This window comes from Gasterosteus aculeatus, chromosome 20, assembly GCF_964276395.1.
Source record: "Gasterosteus aculeatus chromosome 20, fGasAcu3.hap1.1, whole genome shotgun sequence".
Lineage (NCBI taxonomy): Eukaryota > Metazoa > Chordata > Actinopteri > Perciformes > Gasterosteidae > Gasterosteus > Gasterosteus aculeatus.
Genome location: NC_135707.1, coordinates 7122617 through 7144213, shown reverse-complemented (window position 1 = coordinate 7144213; position 21597 = coordinate 7122617). Strand labels below are relative to the sequence as shown.

At 45.2% G+C, this 21597-nt stretch overlaps 1 protein-coding gene across 2 annotated transcripts in view; it reads right to left on the bottom strand.

Annotated features, from left to right (window-relative positions):
- kcnn3 (potassium intermediate/small conductance calcium-activated channel, subfamily N, member 3) overlaps window positions 1-21597 on the bottom strand; it is a 33704-nt gene extending 12107 nt beyond the window's left edge. Inside the window, exons 1-6 of one of the 2 annotated variants that reach the window (XM_040165466.2) lie at window positions 20985-21597; window positions 19276-20378; window positions 13018-13113; window positions 4216-4512; window positions 3098-3219; window positions 1508-1649 (exon numbers count right to left, since the gene is read on the bottom strand). In XM_040165466.2, coding sequence (XP_040021400.2) covers window positions 1508-1649; window positions 3098-3219; window positions 4216-4512; window positions 13018-13113; window positions 19276-20352 — 1734 coding nt within the window. In that variant the 5' untranslated portion in view covers window positions 20353-20378; window positions 20985-21597. The remainder of the gene's footprint in view (window positions 1-1507; window positions 1650-3097; window positions 3220-4215; window positions 4513-13017; window positions 13114-19275; window positions 20379-20984) is intronic. The other variant, XM_040165467.2, reaches the window with a different exon arrangement.

Genomic DNA, 21597 nt, shown 5'->3' with positions numbered 1-21597 from the left:
ACACACGTACACGATAACTCCCCCCGGTAGCCTCAGGGCAGTCATATGACAACAGTATTGGCCTTCATGTGTTGTCATAGTAACTACGTGGAGAATTCTCCCCTGTAGACACTCATTACAACAATTCCCGAGCAAACTCATATCGTGTCCTCCGTCTCCCCATCACTTCTCTCCCCGCTCTGCTTTCCCACGACCTGCTGCCCCTGGACTCCCTCACCTTCTACCAGCATCCTCGTTCCCTCTCCGGTGATCAACGCAAACACACCCCCTTTTGAAGAGAGCAGTGGAGAGTGTGTTTGTGTGACAGGAGAGGAGAGCGTGTGGGAGTCGCACAAAGAGCATGTGTAAAGCTCTGTGTCAGTGTGTGGAGGATGCAGGGACTCTATGATCCAGGTAGTGCTGCACACGCACACACACACACACACACACACACACACACACACACACACACACACACACACACACACACACATTGCTTCACAATTACATTGAATAACTACATTATACCCAACTTAGCCAAGTATTCACTGTAAAGTGATTTCCATCTATTTAGCTGCACACAGTTTCCTATTAATGACTATCCTCTCCCTTTTGGCAAAATACCACCCACAGAGTCCTATGAAATATTACCCAGGAACATACCAGCATCATATTTTGAGCTCTTTTCTTTTGTTGACCATGAAGAATCCAAAAAAGTCATCAATGTAGTCAGCACAAAATTTACATTTTCATTGACTTGACGTTTAGCTTTAAAACTACTGCAAAAGAATTGATGATGAATTGAAAATGACGACCATTTCCTCCAATTATTCAGAACAGCAGATGTAGAGAAGTAAGGATGTAGAAAGGTAAGGTTTCAAGGTTATTCCAATGTTGTTTAAATGAGTTGACTAATTGGATACATTTACTACAAGCGTATTGTTATTTCAAAAGGAAGCTATAAATGAAGGAGAAAACACCATTAAGACACAACAGACAGAAACAGAAATAGAGGAACAGTTTGAGGAGGGATAACACCTGTGAAGGGATGCAAATAGAGGAGAAGTCGGCAGCTTAAACACTGATACTAACAGATGGACGGTAGATGGATTAAACACATGGCCACCGGGAAGGAGAGACGGACAAAGAGGAAAAGAGTGCCCTAGGAGAAAAAATGAGCGCCAGAGAGAGACAGAGAGAGAGTGGGAGGACATGGCACACTGAAAGGTGGGACCTTCATTATGCAACAAGGACAGAAAGGGGAATAACATGCACACACACACACACACACACACACACACACACACACACACGTCACATGCTCTTGTTTGCACGCCCACACGCCCAAAACACACAGAAGCACAGATGCAGTTCTAATTCAGGGAGGATTGCCCAAATTATACAAATGGCCCGAATTTTCTCTCACAAATGACAGCATGCTCTCTAATCTGCTGACCTTTGAACATGGCAATGACAGTGCCAAGAAGAAGGACCACAAGAGAGAGAGGGAGAGGGAAAACATACTGACCATGATTCCGGTGAGCAGACAGACTCCTTTCCCACAGTAGGTGTGAGGGACCATGTCTCCGTAGCCGATGGACAAGAAAGTGATGGAGATTAGCCACATGGCTCCCAGGAAGTTACTGGTCACATCCTGGGCATCATGATACCTAAAGTACACAATGTCCGTGTTCGGAGGATAGAGTCAGTCAATAGTCAAATATTTAAAGAAATATACAAACAACAACATCACTGGCCCACTGGCCGTGTCTGCAAATGTGGGCGTCAAACCTCAAACACCTGACCTCTTTTTGTTGTCGTTACCTGAAACAGAACACAAACTGCTCCCTATGCACGACACTGTTGCCATAGCAACCGAATTCGATGCAGATCCAAAACAAAGTTGTTTTCACCCAAACTAAAAAAGTACATTTTAGCCTCAGATGACTGGAGTTTAATTGAGTCTTACATGGTTTTTCCTTCGCTAATTTGGTTTACAGAGCAGCTGGGCAATCATGCATATAATCAAGCTAATTAACCAACTTTCAACATTTTTCCATTTCACTGATTATCAACAAAAGCGATTAGACTCGCAAGTAAATCAAGAATATTACAATGAATTCCTAAAATATGATTATACATCTTTAATATAGGCTCGCAATTTTATAACATGTTGTTCCTTAATACAAGGACAGAATTATATCAGCTATTTCCTGTTTGGGCAAAAGACTTTCAGGACATGAACCCGAAAAAATGCATTAATAATCAGTGAATAAACAATTACTGTAGTTAACAACACAGTTTCAGTGTTTTTATTTTATATATTCATTATTGTATGTAAGAACTGTTATTCCATCTATGATGTACTTTGTAACATATAGATGCAGCTAAAGCAGGGGTCTTCAACGTTTTTCAGGCCAAGGACCCCCAAACTGATGAGCAGGGTTTGGTCCGCCATATCTTATTTTTGAGCTTTGCGCTCTTTAGACGTTGCGACCCCCCGCAGTACCTTCCCCGTTGAAGACCTCTGAGCTAAAGGATGAATGAATGGTGAATTATATGTTTTTTGTTTGTTAATTATATTTATTTATGAAATGTATTCATTATTTATTCATCTATAATTACACATAGTGGTAACAAAAGGCCCGTGACCAGTTACTTCATAAACAGTTCAACATGCTAAATTGTTTTTATCATGTGTGTTTGTCATATATATATATATATATATATATATATATATGTTAGGTAACCCTTGTTGACAAATCATCAAATAGAAATGTCATATCTGTCTTAAATGCTACACGTGGGGCTAAAATAAAGTGTTGTCTTTGAGGACACAAATATATTGAGGATTCATAAGACAAAACGGACATACGAAGTAACATCTCCATCGCTTGGATCAAATTAACTGTACAACTGGCGGGAAAGCCTCATAAACTGAAGTCTAAAGATAGTTTGTGTTGCACAAATGTCCCAGATTATAATTCCCCCCAATTATATTGAATTGCTCGGTTGAATTCCTCGTCTGATCACAGCCCCGTCGGTCTGTCACTCTGTCCCACGCGCCCTCGCGAGGATTAAACACAACAAATCCAATCCAATGAGCTTAGCAACTGACCTCTCGCACACTCGTACGGTCCAGGCAGCGATGATCCACAGGGAGATGCTGAAGACCAGCAGCACCGTCCCGGGGCAGATAGTCATGAGGGTTTTCATCACAAACCGCGTGTTAAAATGCACCTGCAATGCACACAAGGACACACACTCAGTAGAGCAGAGCCGATAACGACAACATAACACACATTGTTTCTCGGGTTAGTATCGAGTAGCTCCCCACCCAGACTGCATTTTACTAATTAGTTTTCGAAGTAGCTTCTGATAGCGGGAGCTCTCTGAGAATCTCCCCTGTAATTGGAGTCAAGATCGGGGCTCGCCCCTTCGACTCGGGTCAGGCTGTACGGTGTGTGTGAGTAATTGGCCTATTTCAGTGTAGTTTTTATCCGCGGCACATTGGTCATCAACTTCTGGCAGATGGATGATCTGAGCGCCACGGTTGAGCCCCGGGAGGGTTAAGCAGCTGATGAATTAGTTGCCACGCGAGAGGTGCACTTCAGCGGCAGCTTCCCGTCCTCCGCTGCACTGTGACCCGAGGGTCAGAATAGTGCCGTCATCGATACTAAACGACTCATCTACAATCCGCTCCATCTCTCCCGCCGCCGTCCCCCTCCTGGGGTCCTGTAGTTTGCATACCTCCGCCCCACGCTAAATCTCTTCTTCCTGATTTGACGATAACGCGTTTGTGGTTTCAAGTCATTACAAACCTGGCACACATTTCTCCCCGCTGGTATTGCTCATTTCGACTCCTTTTCACGCTCCATTTGAACCGTATGCAATATCTTGTTCTCATTTCACGCTCCCATCTCGCATTGTATTAGAAAAAGAGCCACAACAGATTAAATCTAAGTCTCCATCCTCAGTGATGGACGACGATGGAGAAGAAAGGGCTTTTGAACGGGTTGATGAAAACAAACTGGGTGACCAGAAGGACAGAGCAGAAGGAGTCACTTGATTGGTAGAGAGATCGAGGCCAAGAGCGAAGGGAACAAGGTGGACACAGATTTAATTTAGAGGCGAGAGCTCTTGACCTTAATACCTCCACAGCCCCGCTCTCTCCCAGAAGCTTTGACAACGGCGCCTTTTCGCAAATGCATCCGTGAGCACGGAACCCCCACTGACCTTATTTAGGGCGCCTATACTCCTGGAGGAGGCGTCTGTGAAGAGTTTGCTGTGCAGGAGCATGACTCTGGCGATGAGGTAGAGGCGCAGGAACATGGGCACGCTCAGCACCATGTCCAGGTCAGCCTCGGCCTGCGACGGCGCGTACGAGAAGGCCAGCCGCGCCCGCCACTGGAACTTGAAGTCGCCCGGCACCGGATGCACCGCGGACACCAGCAGCTCCAGAGAGATCAGCAGCACCCGCTCCATGGTCATGGCGATGCGCCAGTCGTCGGCCCCGTTGTCGATGACAAACAGCTGCGAGGACAGGAGGGACATGAGGGGGGTTAGAGAAGGAAGTTGGACTTGTTATAATCAGCACCCGCCGCTGGCAGAGTCCACTCATCGATTGAGAGGAACAAGGAGCAATTTAGAGTGAATGTCTCTTTCCTGAGATGTAAAACACCAGCCATCCAATCAGTAATCTATTCAGTTTCTATAGTCTGTCGGCTCGTTTTCATGTCAGCCACAACTCTGAAAATAAGACCAAATTCATAGGAAAGTGCAAAACAGGTTCCTAATAATAACATCAATCACAATATTAATAAAAAACACAAGTCCATTATATTTCTTCCGGTGTCATGAGCACCGGCCTACTTAATAGCAGTTTTCCGTCTATTTGTTGTTGATTGTTTTGTTTTTTAATTGCTGTGGTTACTCTACTGTATTGTTACCAAAGCTGGTGTTACAGAGCACAGATAAGTGCAAGGGCTCATTACAGGGGCGATGCAGCTTACTGTGTGGTGGGGAGGCCGTGTGTTCGATGAGGAAAGAGAGGAATGAAAGAGAGATGAAAGATAGGAAGTCAGTAAATTCCAGGAAATGCACGTACTTCTGCCATGGCCATAGAATAATGGACAATTTCCAGGAATTTGTATCTTTAGACATTCCATAATACCCTTGACATTGGAAATCCGGTATTATCTCAATTTGGCAGGGAAATTGCTCTTATTAAAAAAAAAGAAATGTTTAGTTCCTAATAAAGAATAGAACAAGTGTTCAGAGGGGGTCTTGCCGTAGAAGCTGAGGTTTAAAAGGAGAGCGAGAAGCACGACATCCTCAAAAGAAAAAGATGTAAAGATGTCTCTCGTAAACTCTGCTGCAAATCAGCAGTTTACCAGAAGCTGCTGCTTCCAGAAACACCTGGTGCCAACAACTGCTCCTTAACACGTGAATCATGTCGAGGGCTTTTGGCCCACACAAACATTTATTTTGGAAAACAAAAGCCTACGATTACAGGTGAAATGTTTGAAACGTTGGAACAAGCAGGCATGACGGCCAACGAGTCAGAGGGAGAGGGGAGGCCGGCTGAAGCTCTGCCACATCCTCGGCCCTCGGATGCACACACACACACACACACACACACACACACACACACACACACACACACACACACACAAGCACACTCTCTCGGTTTCATCTATCATCTTAATCCAGCTCAGCAGGAAGCGAGTGTCCCTTATTCTATGTTGGCACACACATTTTAAGCCTTTTCCCAGGACATTGTGTGAGCCGTCATTTGAACCGAGGGTCAAACGCCGCCTGTACTCTTTTATGATTCCAGTGAGCGTGTGTGTGTGTGTGTGTGTGTGTTTGTGCACGCCTATTGTGCATTTGTGTATGCCTGAGTGACTTTGAGAAAGAGTGTGCAGCCCCAGACTTGTCATGGTGACTGTTGCCAAGGCGACAACATCAAAGATGAGCCAAGCTTAATTAGGATCCCCATCGAGAGAGAGAGAGAGAGAGAGCATGAGGGAGTCAAAAAGAGAGAAACGTAGTGAGAGACGAGGCAAGAAGAAAGAGGGGGGGAGATCTGGTGAGTGATAGAGAAGAAATGGGTGTGACAGTGAATGAAGAGGTACAGAGAGGAAAGCACAGATGGGTTGACTTACACTCACAGCGGTTTACACGTGTGTGTGTGTGTGTGTGTGTGTGTGTGTGTGTGTGTAGTTTAATTTTGGCACAGCTGGACTGCAGGGACTATTTGGGGACAAAATGCTGGTTAACATGGTGCTAGGCCACTGAATTTAAGTGTTTCTTCCTGGATGGATGGTAGTTACGGTAACTCACCAGGAAATGGATGCAAGTCAACGCAGTTTCGACTTAAGCGACACAAATAGAATGTGTGGGCTTGTTTGAGCCAGAGAGGTGGACACACTTCATGTATATTCATTTACACTTCAGAACGTTGCTCTTCGTTTGCAAACGAGTCATTATTCATCCAGCCCTGCCTCTTTTTTTTCACCCCGTCTACCTCCCTATTCCTCCTCCTCTCTCTGAATGACATTTCTCCAAATCAAAACAGAGGTGATCCAGTTTCTTGCCACTGAAGGAAATGAGCGGCTCTCCCTTCCTCCTCCCTCCGCCCTCCTTCCCCTCCTGCCCTGTCCTCCCTCGCGCTGCTGCTGTTGGTCTTTTCCTGGCTAAATCGCCACGAGGAAGGGATAAATAATTAAATTCCATTAGGAAAGTCATCTGTCAATGGGAGTGAGTGAGTGCCACCGGCCCTACAGGACTAGGACAGAGGGAGGGAATAAGGCTGGAGAGGAAGACTATATGCATGTGTGTGTGTATGCATGTAAATATGCATGTGTGCATGTATACGTGTGTATGAGCCTAAGAGCAAACGCGACCTGCCGACTTCTTCATGAGACAAAAGGGGAAGAAGGTCTTCTGTTAATTTTCTTAATTCTAACTAAATGTAGCATTTTAGGGCAGCGGGCCGAAGGAAGCGAACAGAAAGCGGACGAGAAGGGAGGAGAGACAAACAAACAGCAGGCGTCCTGGCGAGTACGGAGGCAAGGGAGTATAAATGTGTGGAAAATGACAGCACCGAAGACGGACAGATTCATGTGTACGGCCTAAGAGAAGACTCTCCACCTCAAGTGTCCCCTACTTCTACATCTGCGACCCGCCGGATAGACTTGTCACCAACGTCTCTCTCCGCTACACCCTCCCTTCCGCCCCTCCGCCCGAGGCTCGACCCCCTTTCCAGTGCCCGCGGCCATCATACCCTAGTAATCATGTTACGTCCCTGATTGCAGATGCCTCGCATCACGGAACCAGACACAGTGCTGGCCATTTGTCATTGGGGGGGAGCTAAACCTAAATCTGGGATGGAGACGGCTCAATGACTACGACGGAGGGAACACTGTATGCTTGCTTACTCGGGTCGTACAGCACGGAAATTCCTGGAGCAGTAGGAGAATGACTGTGACGAGGCAGATACACACACATAGACGCAAATATGCAGAGAGGGTAACACGCTTTCCTGGACTGTAATCGCGGCTTGGAGGGAACACCCTCGGGACCGTTTCTACGCAGACGGCCGAGAAAAAGGATGGAGTAAAGGAAGTGTTGGAAAGCGTGAGAGATAAGGAAAGGTTAGCGGTCCAAAAATAGCAGTTGGATTCCACCAGTGGTGTCTTGAGACCGGGGGTCTCCTTCCTTCAGCGCAACTACCAAAACAAACTAAGACGTTACTAAGAATGTCCAGGGGCTACTAAGTGGCGTCTAATAATATATTTCTTGGAGATGCTTCCACAGTCTATGGAGGATGCTTTGGGTTCTACCTCACTCTCATTTTCTATTCCATTACAGTTCCCAGGGCGCCGTGTACTTTATGTAGAGTCTGCAGGACACGACATCATGAAATGTCCGGCTCAGTATTAGACATCTCAGGACGTTCACTTTAAAGGAGACGATCCTTTTTGGAAGAATAGGGCTCCCTTTATTTGACTAATACAATCTGCCTGCCTCGAGTGCCAAGCGTGTGTCTTCTGATGAATGAACTGCTTCTAAAATCCTCTAAAAGTAACTGGATAACCAAGTTCACTAAGTGCACTAATGGACTGGAGAAAAGCCCCTTTCTCACACCCTCTCTGAGAGTTTCTATTGGATTAGATTCAACATCAATTCAATTTTTGCATTTCCAGTCGGAATTTCTTGCAAGTTTATGGGCTAAAATGAATCGGTTCACTCAGTTTCTTGTTGTTGGAAATGTGAAAAGTGTGCGTGTGCGACAGTCTGTGAGACAGATTAGTGAGACACACAACAGACAAAAACATCAAACATATGAATGTGCGTGCATGGGCATACGTGGATGACACAAGTTTGGGTTTCACAATTAATCTCTCTGATTGTCCAAAGGGCCGATTGGAAGCCTCGGTTCATCATTACAGCCGTCTTTAGAGTGTTGACTCAAAGTAATGGTGTCGGGTGGCTCAGATTGGACAGTCAATCACAGCTCTCTCGAAATGCCTCCTGAGTGATAACAATCTCTGGACAAACACTAATATTGTCTGTACCATTGTTGTCTCACGTTTCCGTCTCTTGTCTAAACACAGTAACAACTAACCACTAACAAAAAAAAAGCAAACTAAAAGTAAGGTTAGACCTCAAAAGGTACAAATAATCTGACAAAATAACAATGATAGTATTACACAAAATTGATTTACGGTGCAGAGTTAAGGAACTCCGAGGGTTAAACTATTTTTTTTTAATCCATTTCAATCTTATTCAGTGCTTATTTTAATGTGAAGATCAATGTCCACTGAGCCACGCAACAGAGGATACGAGTCTCCTCCTTAAAAAGTCGTAAGATGTTTAAAGAAACTTCTCAACTAGATTCTGAGGTAGGCTTATTACAGTCGAGCTGGTGGTGTTTCCACGGTAACACTGTAACCACAAAATGTTTCATCATTGTTAAACATGTACTGACTAACACTTGTTAACACGTGTGGAAGTAACGTGAGTTAATTTAAAACTGCAACGCTCATTGTTCTCTGAAGAAATCCTAATATAACCACTCAAAACAAAATCTCACTCCGCTTGATGCGACGCGCATCTGAACCTGTGGAGGAACAAACCGTCCTGTTAAGAGCTGAAATGATTCATTCTTGATTGCTTTCCAATGAAATGTCAGAACTATTTCACCGAGCCGGAGCCGACAGGGTCTGATGGCCACTCGCGGTCCAATCTGTAGCTTGCATGCAAATTGCACAGCGGAGCGGGAAATACCAGCCGAAACACCAATAACCAACTGAACAACCACATCTGCTTGATTCTCCACCAGAGGCAAAGGAAGAGAAAGTGCACTGCAATTCTTTTCAATTCACTTTAAGCTTTGCCCTTTTTTTCAGCATTTCAATTGGCATGTATTTTTGTGAATGAATTTATTTATGATCAATGTTTGATGAAGGATTTTAACAGCTACAGGCTGATGATCAAATTGTTGATTAAATAGTTGAAAGAATATATTTGAAGTATGGAATATGGAAAATCACTATTATGACGTTCTTAAACATCTAGAATTATTCATGTATCATAATTGTTTGAATAGAATTTTAAAAACACGTTAATAGATTCCAAATATTTTAATAGTTTTTTTAACAGCTATAAGACAGACAGACGCATCTGTGCCACAACGCTGATACAATGTGATGAAATGGTAAAAGTTTAAGCAGGATTCTTGAGGAAGAAGAAGTATGTAAGAACACCAGAGAGAACATGAGCAGACTCAAATCTGTTAAAAGAGCTATGAGAAGAATCCTGGAACACAAACATCTCACAGCCGAACAATGTAGAGGATTTGCAATGTGCTCGACTGATTTAATCTGATCATACATATTTTTCTGTTTCAAATTTTAATTATGTTTACATTTGTTACATTTGTTTAAATCGGCTTGAGCCTTTTATTTATGCAAGATAAACATTTTCTTGCATGCAACAAGATAATTCCTACCAACAATTAACATGAACTCTAAAGATCTTCTTTGATGGCAGTGAATAGTAGTGTGTGTAATTATTAACAATGAATCTCTACAGTAATTTGAGCACACTTGGTTTTAGTTCTCCCCTAACTGATTAGAAGAGACAGTAAAGAAGAAGATAGAGAAGGAAGAGCGGAGAGAGACATCCAAAAAAAGTGGAATGCAAAATACGAAAGATGCAAGAGATGGGGAGAGAAAACATGAAAGGAATAAAATGTAAGAAAAATGAAAAGGCAGAAAAAAAGAGGAGCAGGTTAAAGTACAATAGGAGAAGAGTTCAAGTGAGAAGCTGAATGGAGGCAGGAGAGGAGTCAGCAGGAAGGGGTGCAAAACCGAACAACAGAATTGAATTGAGGTCCCGCAGAGGAGAAAGGAGACAGATCTAATCTATAACGACCAAGAAGCAGCAGATGAAAGAAAGAGAAAGGAAAGAAAAAGAGAAGCACCCTGATGGTGGAAAAGAGAAAGTACTGTAAGATAAAAGACATGAGGAGGGAGAGAAAACAGAGATCAGTGTGAGGGAGAGAAAGATGGTATACATGCCAGAAAAACCTGATAACATCAATCAGGGCTCTTGTGTCTTCTGTGAAGATGTAGCCCGCGTGCGTGAGTGTGTGTTGCGTGTGTGTCTGTGCATGCGCATGTGTTCTCGTATGCATTATGTATCCTGTTACATGCTGGGAAAAAAAATGCTCCAGCAGAGTGTGTCATAATCTGAGAATGAGATCTTCATTGAACAATGCCTTTCATTTCGCACAGCATTACTTCTCCTGGTGTGTGTCTGTGTGTGTGTGTGTGTGTTGGAAGCATTGAACAATAAAAAGAGAAGACAATCTGGCACTTCTTATGCTGCTCATGTATATAGCCTAAAAAAACAGGCTCGGCGCCGGCAGGCAGGTGGCAAATAATAAAAGGAACATGCAACTGATGAAACATGTGTATAGTGTTATAGTTGTAGCCTACATATATGAAAAGGATGCTACACACTATTAGTGCTGTTTAGCAGTGCTTCCAACGCAAAATGACACACAAAACACTGCCTACAAGCTACGTGCAAACATACGTAGTTTTCAAACCCGCAGAAAGAGTGTAGGGCTTTGAAGCAGATACATAGTGGCCAAACTGTGGAATTACAATTTTGTAGACTCTCTATGACTGCTGGATATGTTAAAAAGCAACTATTCACCAACAAATCAAGTTTGTTCTGCTGCCACCAAACAACACAACATAAATGATATTATGGCTCAGGTTTTTTTTTTCCATTCCCATTGGTAATCATATCACGGTTATATCTCAAACTTCCTGTTCCGACTTCCAAAAGAAGCTTAGTTGTGTACACAAAAGGTTTCCCCTTTGCGCATCAGGGAATTCTTACCGTGCTCCACTTTGGTGTTACATGGAGTGGTTGAAACCTGATCTGATTACAATGTCAGTGTGTCCCCAGATTTCAGCAATTTTAGTGATTACAGTGTAAGCACAACCAATATAATTTGAATGCTTGTCAAATAAACACAAAAACTCGTATTATCATGAAAGTCATTACTCAGCGGCTGCTCATTACAGATTAATCGCCGGTCTATCAGCCCCTGTGAATAAGCAACGGCCATCTGCTTATTGATCCGCAGACGGAGCACCTGACCCTCAGAGCAGAACGCACCAGAATCTCCATCACAACTGGAACTGTAGTAGACATTTCCGGCAACATCTAATCTGTGATGTAATAAAAAAAAAGGATGTAAGGACTATATGTGGTGCGATGGATGAGTGTTGCTCCGTGCGTTTGCTGGTGGGACTAATAGCCGGTGTGGGGAGTCTCATTGGGTTCGGCTCCCGCGACCGTCCCATAAATAGTCAAAATGCATCGATTGCAAATGGTGTCAAATGAAAACTTGGGCTAAATGACTGTGGTGCCATTATATTAGTGAAATGACAAGCAGAAAAACAGACATCGAGAAGCATGAAAGCATTTCTGATTGATTGTTTCAGCCGTACAAGAGGTCGCTGCTGTGTGTGTTGGTGTGTTAATGTGTCGATTCTTCTGCTGAATGACGGGTTTGATACGGTGCGAGTGTGTGTTTAATGCTCAGCGGTGCGTATCTACTCGACGCAAAACCATGCAGACGGTTTCATCAATCCCACTAAGACCCTCATTAAAGTCATTAAATGTCTGGGGCCAACACACAACTGGGTCACTTGCTGTATCTCAGGAGCCTGAGGGACAGGAGCATCATTTACACTGTGGACAGAGATCAGATGTGCCTCTGCTTAAATATTTGAAGAAAAACTCTCCTTAACAAAAAGCTCAATTTTTGGAAATATACCGTTGTGCTAAAAGTTAGAAGAACTACTAAATAGGAAGCTACGCGCAGTTTGTTAGCTTGGCATACAGCGCTAAGCCGTGCTCTCTAAAGGTAACGTATGGTGCTTTTCAATACTACTAGGAAATTAAGTATGTCAGAATTTTTTTTTTACCAATATAAATATTTTAAAAGCAATATTTCAAAAATAGCAGTACTCTGCACCTGCAGAATGACCTAATTGGAGCCTTAAGTGAAACGCTATGAAAGATGACTCAGTTGTAGGCATGCAGCATGTAACAGGTGTAGGGTGTGCGTGTAGGGGCAGTTGCAGTGCGTAATCGAATATAAAAACAAAAGGTGTGCGATTTGTAGATCTCTGTAGCTTCATAATTTCAAGAAAGTTGTGGTTTCACATTGCAATAACTGATTTCATTCTAGCTGCTGTAACTTCCCGTGGTCTTGAAATAGTCATAAACACGTAAATCCAAAGATGATTGTTTTGACATTAGTTAAACTTTCTAGCGTACCTTGACTCGAAACAAAAATATATATAAATTGTGTAATTATTGAGCTTCAGACATGAGTTTAGTATTGATTATCAAAATGTCAGTAAAATCAATTCAGGGACTCTGTGTCAGCATATACAAGCCTACGAGTGTGTCTGCCTGTGCATGCACGTGCACGTGTTTTACCTGCACTTCCCGGGCGTGGTAGGCTATGATGAGGCCCAGCAGAATGACAGTGGAGAGGCTGATCAGACACTTCAGGGCCAGAGAATACATGGAGCTCTGCAGAGAGGAAATCGACACACACATTCTTACAACCATGCAGCACAAACCTAAAAGGAAGAAGTCATTATAATGACAAAAAGAACATTTATGAAATATCCCACACAGTGTCTGTCAGTTTCCACTTGGAGAGACTCCCAAACGTCCCACTATGTGCTGTCACTCATCGGCTAAAAGCGTAAGTGCATTCAATCCGCACTGCCTCAGCATAGACACTAAGTAATAACATTTACAAAACAGACTTCAAAACGCTGAGCAGGAGTAACAGGGAAGAATTCCATCCTTCAATAGCACTACAGTCGCGTTTTAAATCTCTAGCTCGTCTAGTTTCATAGAGCTTATAAATCGATGCACTGGGGAACTCCCGATCAATAAAACTCATAGCACTTCAGTGGCTTCTTTAACCCCCTCACCTCCTACATCCAGCGCACGCATACAGGGCTTCCAGCATTAGCACGTTAATACAAGACGGCATTGCAAAAGAAAAGCGATTAGATTGTTTGACAGCTGTTCTCTGGTGAGTTTGTGTGTTCATTATCGGAATATATTCTCACTGGTAAGAGCGTGTTTGGTTGTGTGTCAACCGAATGGGTTACATGAGTTACTCAGACCGCTGTGATTGTAAGAAAGCGTGCATGTCACCATTTAAAAAAAGCTTATTTTGTTGGTAAGTTTCCACATTTGATTATTCCTTCAGATACACTTTGGTAAACCAACGAACATAAGATAATGTTATACCTCTGTGGCTCCTGCAGTCCTTTACTTTCCCTCATCCATAATCCTTATGCATCAGGACACCTTGTTAACTATGCCGGTAGCCTCGCTCTGGCTCACTAGGGATGACTGTGCGTCTGTTGGTGGGTCTGTGTGTTAATCCACCACAAACCATTAATTGTCATGCAGTTTCCTACACACATTTATGATCCACACAGGAAGAGTCCAGCAGATATTGGTGGTCCGTCAACTTTCTTTGTTGGCTGTATAGTCATTTAAATACCTCAGCAGCTATTGGGATACTTGCCATCCAATTTGATACAGTTATGCATAGTCCCCAGAGGATGAATCGTAAACAAAGGAAACGCATCTCCTGACCTTTCAGCTGGTGGAATCGACATTTGAAAATTGGAAATATGACCAATTATTTCCTGATTTCCCATTCCTTCAAAATAGATGTATTTGGATATTTTGAGTGGAACACATGTGGGTGATACTGCTGAGGAGGTGGGGAGCGGGGAAAGCCAGGTAGAGCAGATGGCGAAATTGTAAGCAGGTGCGTAGGTGGGTGTGCGCGTGTGTCAGGTGAGACGGAAAGGAGGGAAAGTCTGAGGACATCTGGTGGATGGAAGGAAAAGGGCAATGAAGGGTGCTCGGAGAACGAAGAACCGGGCTTCCTGTTCAACAGAGAATTGCCTTTAACATCCTGCTGTTGGTTTAGGACTGTAGCATCTCAGATCGGATACTTCTGCTGATAAGTATTCATCCTCAAACGCTCTTAATCTGAGAGTGCACTCTGAGTTTACACACATATTACTCAGCCTTTCCTTCATGACATTAAAGCAGAATCTACATTGCATTTTGGGTTCATGAATATATATTGCAAGTCGGCCTTCTGGAAAATAGAGTGCGTTAGTGTGTCACTGTGTCTACTTAGGGTTTCTGCAGATTCACCACGGCCTTAATGGCATTAATGGAAGGCATCAAGTGAGTGTTGTTCATTGCCTAACGCTGCACTGCTTTGGGTAAATCCCATTTAGCTTTTGTTTGGTTCTCTGCTTGCTCCCACACTTGCTCCCGTCGTGGTCCGTTTCTCCTCTGCTAACGTCTCATTTGTAGTCACTGAAGCAAACAAGGTGCAAAGAAAGCCAACATTGTGGTGCTAATGACAAAAGGCCTCTCTCTCTCTGTTCTGCACATCACACTGTCAAGAGCATTTAGTTTCCAACTGTTTTCACTTTAGTTACTCTGCCTATGTAGTGGCTCACTTGACTGTGACAGAGACATATGTTGCGCACATTGAATTTGGTTCTTCGTTTTTTTTTTTAAAACCATAACCACTGAGAATTCTTGATTGTAATTGGCTGGCAGGGCTCCATTGACTAGAAATGCAGGTGCCATCAAGTAATGGTAATAAACTCTAACTTGCTCAGACTTCAACAGGCGTGTGAGCGGCTGCAGACTACAGTGTACAGCAGATGCTGACTTGCCTATTTTCATTCTACGATCTGTGGCAGCGCCTTTCTCTGTTGCATCTGACTGAAAAACAGGCCGCGAAAAGGTTTTATTGAAGAAATGTTTAGCTGTGAATAACAGATCTCCTTCCTCCGCCCAGCCTATTGTAGCGGGAGAGCAGTCGGCGCTCGTGGCCATGCAGATGCGTGGATTTTTTGGGTTATAAATATTTGGAATTGTTTCTCTGACCAGCAAATGTTCTACATTTTGGGGGGGAAATGTTCCCGCCAAGTGTGAGACAAGTAAATCGATACCGCTTGAAGGTCCTTGCTTAACATACCAAGCTAGCTTTCAGTTTAGCATGAAGGGAAAACAACTGTCCGAAGAGCAGAGTACCTTTGTGGAGCGGTGTTTCCACAGTGAGAATACCGATACCGTGACATTTACTGTGTATGTTTGAACGTGGGTGCATGTGTTATGTGTGTGTATGTGTTTAAGTTTGTGTATTCCACTCTTGTCCAGCTAACGGTGTGAATCAATGGCTTATTGCGTGAAAGCATGCCGAGATAATGATCTTTTTTTGAGCTTCTTTAGTTCGATTCACTGACAAAAGTAAGAAGAAGTAAAACTTCACATTCACAAAACCGGGTAGTTTGTAGTTTTCCACAGAAGCCCCCCCCCTTCACCTCATTGACACACACATGTGAGAGAAAACACACGTTGCTGACCAACACATTTCTCACACAGTGTTAAGTTTCTCCTCACATGTGCTGATAACGCCTTTGAAGGTGGATGTACGTGTGTGTGTGTGTCTGTGTGTGTGTGTGTGTTGAAATGAGTTTGCCTTGGGGGTCCCTCCCTGTCAGAGCCGTGGCTTATTGCAATCAGTCTCCAGGGAAACAGGCAGTAGGCAGAGAAAACCATCTCACCTCACCAGTATAAACACACCAGCAGGTGCATCCATGAGTACTAACATGACAGAGCTCACTTTGTGCAGCGCATAAAGGCAGAAAGTGGCGTATACCAGCATGGTTTATGAGCGGATGGCTTTGAGTTACTGGCAGATGACACATTAATGTCGGCCAACACGCTCACACAGAGGTAGCCTAGCCTTGTTACGCTGAAGAAAATGAGCTTATTTGTCCCTGTTAGTAGCAGGACCTGTGGGATCTACCGTCCCTCAGAAGTCTGTGATCTTAAAGATGAAGGCCGAGTGGAGTGGAGGAATAGAGAGGAGGAGGTGGACACGAGAGAAGGGGGAAGTGTGCAGAGATGGCTGATGCCTCCTTCAGAGAATCTGGTGGCAGTTGGGGAGCTTAATTCTCTGATCATCTTAGTGTACAGCAGCGGCACAGACAAAGGTCTGGAAAGGTCCCCAGTAAATGTCAGTGAGAAATTTCATAGACGGGGCATGGAGCGCAGGGAGGAAGAGACGGAGGTGGAGGAAGGGGAACGTGGGAGATGGCGGATGTCCCCTCGGGGAAAAATGGAGGCGTATTCAAGGAGCGCCACGGGAGAAATAATAAGGTTCCCTTTGAGAAGTGAGTGAGAGGAAACGGAAGAATAGAAGCGCACGCTGCTGATCGTCTGTGAAATCATGGGCAAACGCTCACACGTGACACCCCGTCCCTCTGCTTGTGCACCCGCACAATCCTTATCGTGCACTTTGACAGTGTGACAGGTGAAGTCGGCAGCAGCTGTGCCTTCCCGCAGAATAGCCATGTTCTACAGCAGGCCTGAGACGGGGCCCTCAGGGAGCCGCCGGGGGCCTTCCTGAAACGATCTACTGATCGGACAGGTTAACACACATGTCCCTCCCTTTTAACCTGATGTTAATAAAATCAATAATAGAGCCTCGTGATAGTGTTTAAAGGCAGTAGTGTCCTCATTCTGAAGTGTTTGCAGAGTAGTATATTCCACCACTGCTGTGTATTCAGTTATGAAAACTTATCATGCTGATCTCAAAAGTGGCCTTGATGATGGACTTGGAATCCAACAGAATAATAAGTGAAAGCAGAAGCTGGAATACAACGAATGAAACATTTCAGCTCAAGTATGTGCTGAAAGGGTTTGAAGATACATCTGCTTTGTACCTACACCCACAGTCACGAACACTACGTCCATGTCTGTTATCCTCCCGCCACTTCTTCTTCATGCACACACACACTCACACAATCCAAACCATCCTGTTTAGTAATTTCCAGTCTCATTTTTTGGTAGCAAGATCGAATTGACGCACATTACGTTTACAGCAATAATACAAACAGACACACATGATACCTCAAGCACTGCATGAAGTTTCCTCTCTGCCGTCCTCTCATTATATTTTCCTGCCGTTCTCTATTTCATCCTCACAACCTCGATAGTCATTTGCCATCGCAATTATCTAAGTGAGGGTTTGAAATATCTGATAGAACTCCACTATTTGTTGGAGTTGAACCAAATGTGCAAAACGTGAAAAATAATCTATATATAACTTGGCACTCGGGATTTAAAATTGGGTTTTGATGAGGTTTTGTCCGCCATTCTTAACTCTCAACCCTGATCGCACACGTGCAAAGATATTAACATACTATTCTTCCTCCAACTGTCAGAACTAAATTCTTTAATAAACATTGGTTAACCAATATAGACTGTGAACACTGGCAAACACGTGTGGCCCCCCTGCTGGAATCCACAGCTGTCCATCAATTCTTACAGACGGACAATGCTGCCCGACTCGGATGAAGAGCGTATTAGTTGTCGCTTAAGAACCTAAATATTGCTTTTCATTATCGCCTTTCCTTTATTCTCTTCTTCTACAGCCTTTCATTTCTCTCCCAGCCGGTCTCTCCTCCGATCACACTCCCCCAGTTTGACGCCCACTGGAAGAGCAGTGGAGCAAGGGGAGAGAGAGAGAGAGAGAGAGAGAGAGAGAGAGAGAGAGAGACAGCGAAAAAAAATGTATAAGAGACAAGCGTTGAATTGAAAAAGATATGAAAGAGCGGAAAAAGTCTTTCGTCTCTTTCGGGGAGGAGAATACGTTCACCGAAAGGAAAGGAAGGGGCATTAGAGAAAGAAATTTCCATTAATAAATGGAAATAGCCTGCAAAAAGGTTTTCATTAACAAGCGGGAACTAAAGGCAAAGATAAAAAGAAAAGGCCGATTTCTCTCGCAATGACAATAACAGAGAAGAACCAGGTATCGAATGGAGTAGTAACAGAGAAACAATGCATTCACACTCCCAACTGGCCTGTTCCCATTGGCTAAATGTGAACCTGTGCTCTTACATGATCCCAAACGCTTGCACACGTGACCAGTGATCCATGCAGGTCAGGCTGTAGGTAGAAGTAGCGCTTACACCTTATTATCTAAAGAAAGACAGGAGGAGAAAACCTAAAGAAAAGGTGAGCTCATGGCTCGCTGAGATAGTACAAGCACATACAAACGAGCACCCACAACTAAAATAAACCGATAACAGCAGCCAGGGGCAGATTCAGCTTATTACACCTCATATTAAACAGACAAATGAGATCCTGGCCTGCTGCTGATAATCTGCACCCCCGTGTCCTTTGCTGCGCTGTATTACATCATCCAGAAGCAGCGACTGTCAAGCCCGGTCATAAACGCACACACATGAATCCCCAGTACCCATTGTGAATGAAATGGTTAACTGGGGGAAGCTGACTCCAATGATCTTGCCAATCACGTGTCCAAAACACCAAACGATTGGTGGTGCTGGCTTGTCGCTTTTGACAGTCTGAAGTCTAAAAAAAGGGAAATTATTGGTGGAAAGATTTGTTGAGTTTGTACTGAACCAACAGCTCAGCGTGTAACCCGAGTAGATACAAAAACAAATTACATCACTATGACACCATCAGGGTTACTTACTCCTCCCGAGGGAAAGAAAACACAATGTACCCGTGGGGATAATAACCATGACTGGCAAAGGGATCTTTTATGTGCCCAAGCAGTGGAGTACCCTGTTAAGTAAGATTGGTCTGTCCCCTCACCTTGGTGTACACGCCCCACGACAGCTCCGTCTCAATCACCATGACGACGATGCCAAACATCCCGAAGATGAGGGCATAGTCACTCAGCCTCTTCCTCTTCTCGAACAGAGCCCTGCGATGCCCCAGTTTGTAACCAATGTTTTGATTCTTCCGTTTGGAGGCCTTGGAAGTGCTCCCCCTGGCCCCGGACCCCACCGCCCCGACCCCCGCCTGCCTGCTGCCTCTCCCCGGCTGTGCGCGCCTGCTCTCCACCAGCGCGTGGTTCTGGTGATAGATGGACAACTGGTTAGAGGTGGAGTCAGTGATGTCATATCCTGCTCTGGGGTACGGGGAGTCTTCTTTGGATGAAATAACAATCTCTGGAGGGCTCTGAATGAGGGGTTGATTGGCAGAGGTCTGCGCCACCAATGAGGTAGGTGGGGCTTCTCGCTGCCGGTCGTGCCCCCCGGTCGCCGTTGCCCCGGCAACAGCTGAAACGCCACCCTCTTTGGTTTCGCTGCTGCTGTCTGATTCAATGAGGTTTCTGCGGGAGGCGCTGAGTCGGCTTAGGGGCTTCATGACCCCGCCTGTGTACTTGCAGGAGCTCATGGCGATCTCCGTGAAGGGGTTACTGTCCCTGCGGTGAACCAGAGGGCTGGCCTGCCTGTGTTTGCAGCCCCTCTCCCTGTCCCTGTCCCTCTCCATTGAGGGCGAGTGGGACGAGTAGAACAGGGCGTTGTACACCGGGGAGTTTTCCCCGCTCAGGCTGTGCTGCGAGCCCAGGCAGGAGGACAGCGGGGTGCTGGTGGGGTGCAGTGCGTTGGGGATGGGTGGGGGCAGAGGCTGGGCTCCAGAGGACGACTGGGGCAACTTGGGGAGCGATGCCGGCGGCAAATTGGGCGCGGCAGAAGACGGGGACGGGGTGCTGCCATTGAGGCGGTCGAGGCTGGACCCTCCCAAGTGGTTGGAATGGTTGGATCCGGGCTGGTTGCCCGTGGTGGAGGGATGGGATACACTGCCCAGAGGGAGGAGGAAGCGCTGGTCCTCATCCTCACTCCCTCCTAGCAGAGACAAGCTCAGAGAAGGGGGAGGCTCCATGGTCACGGACGTGGCCACACACCGGTCTACAGGCGAAACACAAGAACAAGAGAAGAACCCAGGATGAACAGAGAACACTGACTATTTATCATGACAGCAGCAAGGCAGACAAGACAGACGGAGCGCGAGCAGCAGGGAGGGGAGGGGAGGACAGTGATTGACAACGGTTAGTTAAAACAAACCAGGGTAAAGACGGCAACTCCAAAAGCTGAAAATGTATGACAGCGGAGTGAAGAAAAGTGGACTTAACTGGGGAATTTGCTGTATTCCACGAGTCACATTTGAGTCAGCTGCTCTGTCATTCCCCCTCGTGCCGATTCCCAGTGTCCTGTCCTTCTCCCACATCCCTTAATGTCTCAATCTGTCATCAAATGTCATTCGTTACATTGACGTTAGCCAGAAGCATGGTGCAGATCCCCGAGCATCGAAATGAGACGAAGCTGAGAGACTAAAAGAATAACGATCCCACACCATCGCAAGAGAAGTGACGGTGACTCTGTGTTTCCCTCAGTTAACCATAAGTTGGCTGCATTTGATTGATCGCCCCCCCCCCCAAAAAAATAACCTACTTTCAGTATATGATATAACCAGACACCTTCACGGCCCCCTCCTCCCGGTGTGTTTCCACCTACCTCCTACCTCTTCTCTCTCGGTCCCTGTCCCCCAGGTTAGCTGTGTTGAATCACTGGCTGGATGAAAATAGACTTTTTCTTTTTCATGTTGTCACGGCCATCCCATCATCCTTTTGTTGTTGTTTTTGTTGTTGTTGTTGCTTCGCCTCGTCTCATTCACTCATTCATTCATGCATTCAAGTCCCTCCACAGGTCCCCCCCCCTCCTTGTCCCTAGAAATTGTGCGTCGCACGCTCGGACAGATGTTGCCTCCGTCTGCGCTCCAGCCGACGCGATCGGTTCGTCTTCTCTCTCAATCAAGCACCGGCGATCGCCCGACGGAGCCCATCTCGGTTTGTCCAGCGGGAATCGGCCCGAGGTGAAGAGGGATACTCCGGAGGGGCTGGATGGCATCGGTCAACCTGTGGCTGCGTGCACGTCAAAGATGAGACATTAAACACCGGCGCTGGCAGGACAAGACGAAAGAAGAAGGAGAAAAATAAAACAGAACGCAAAAGCTGGACGTCAAGTGTTTGAGACACGAGCGGGGAATTCTGTGATTTAATATGTAGCTCCACCGGCTTCCACTCACTGTGTCCCCGGATCCGTCTCTCACTCTCTCCTCCAACTTGTC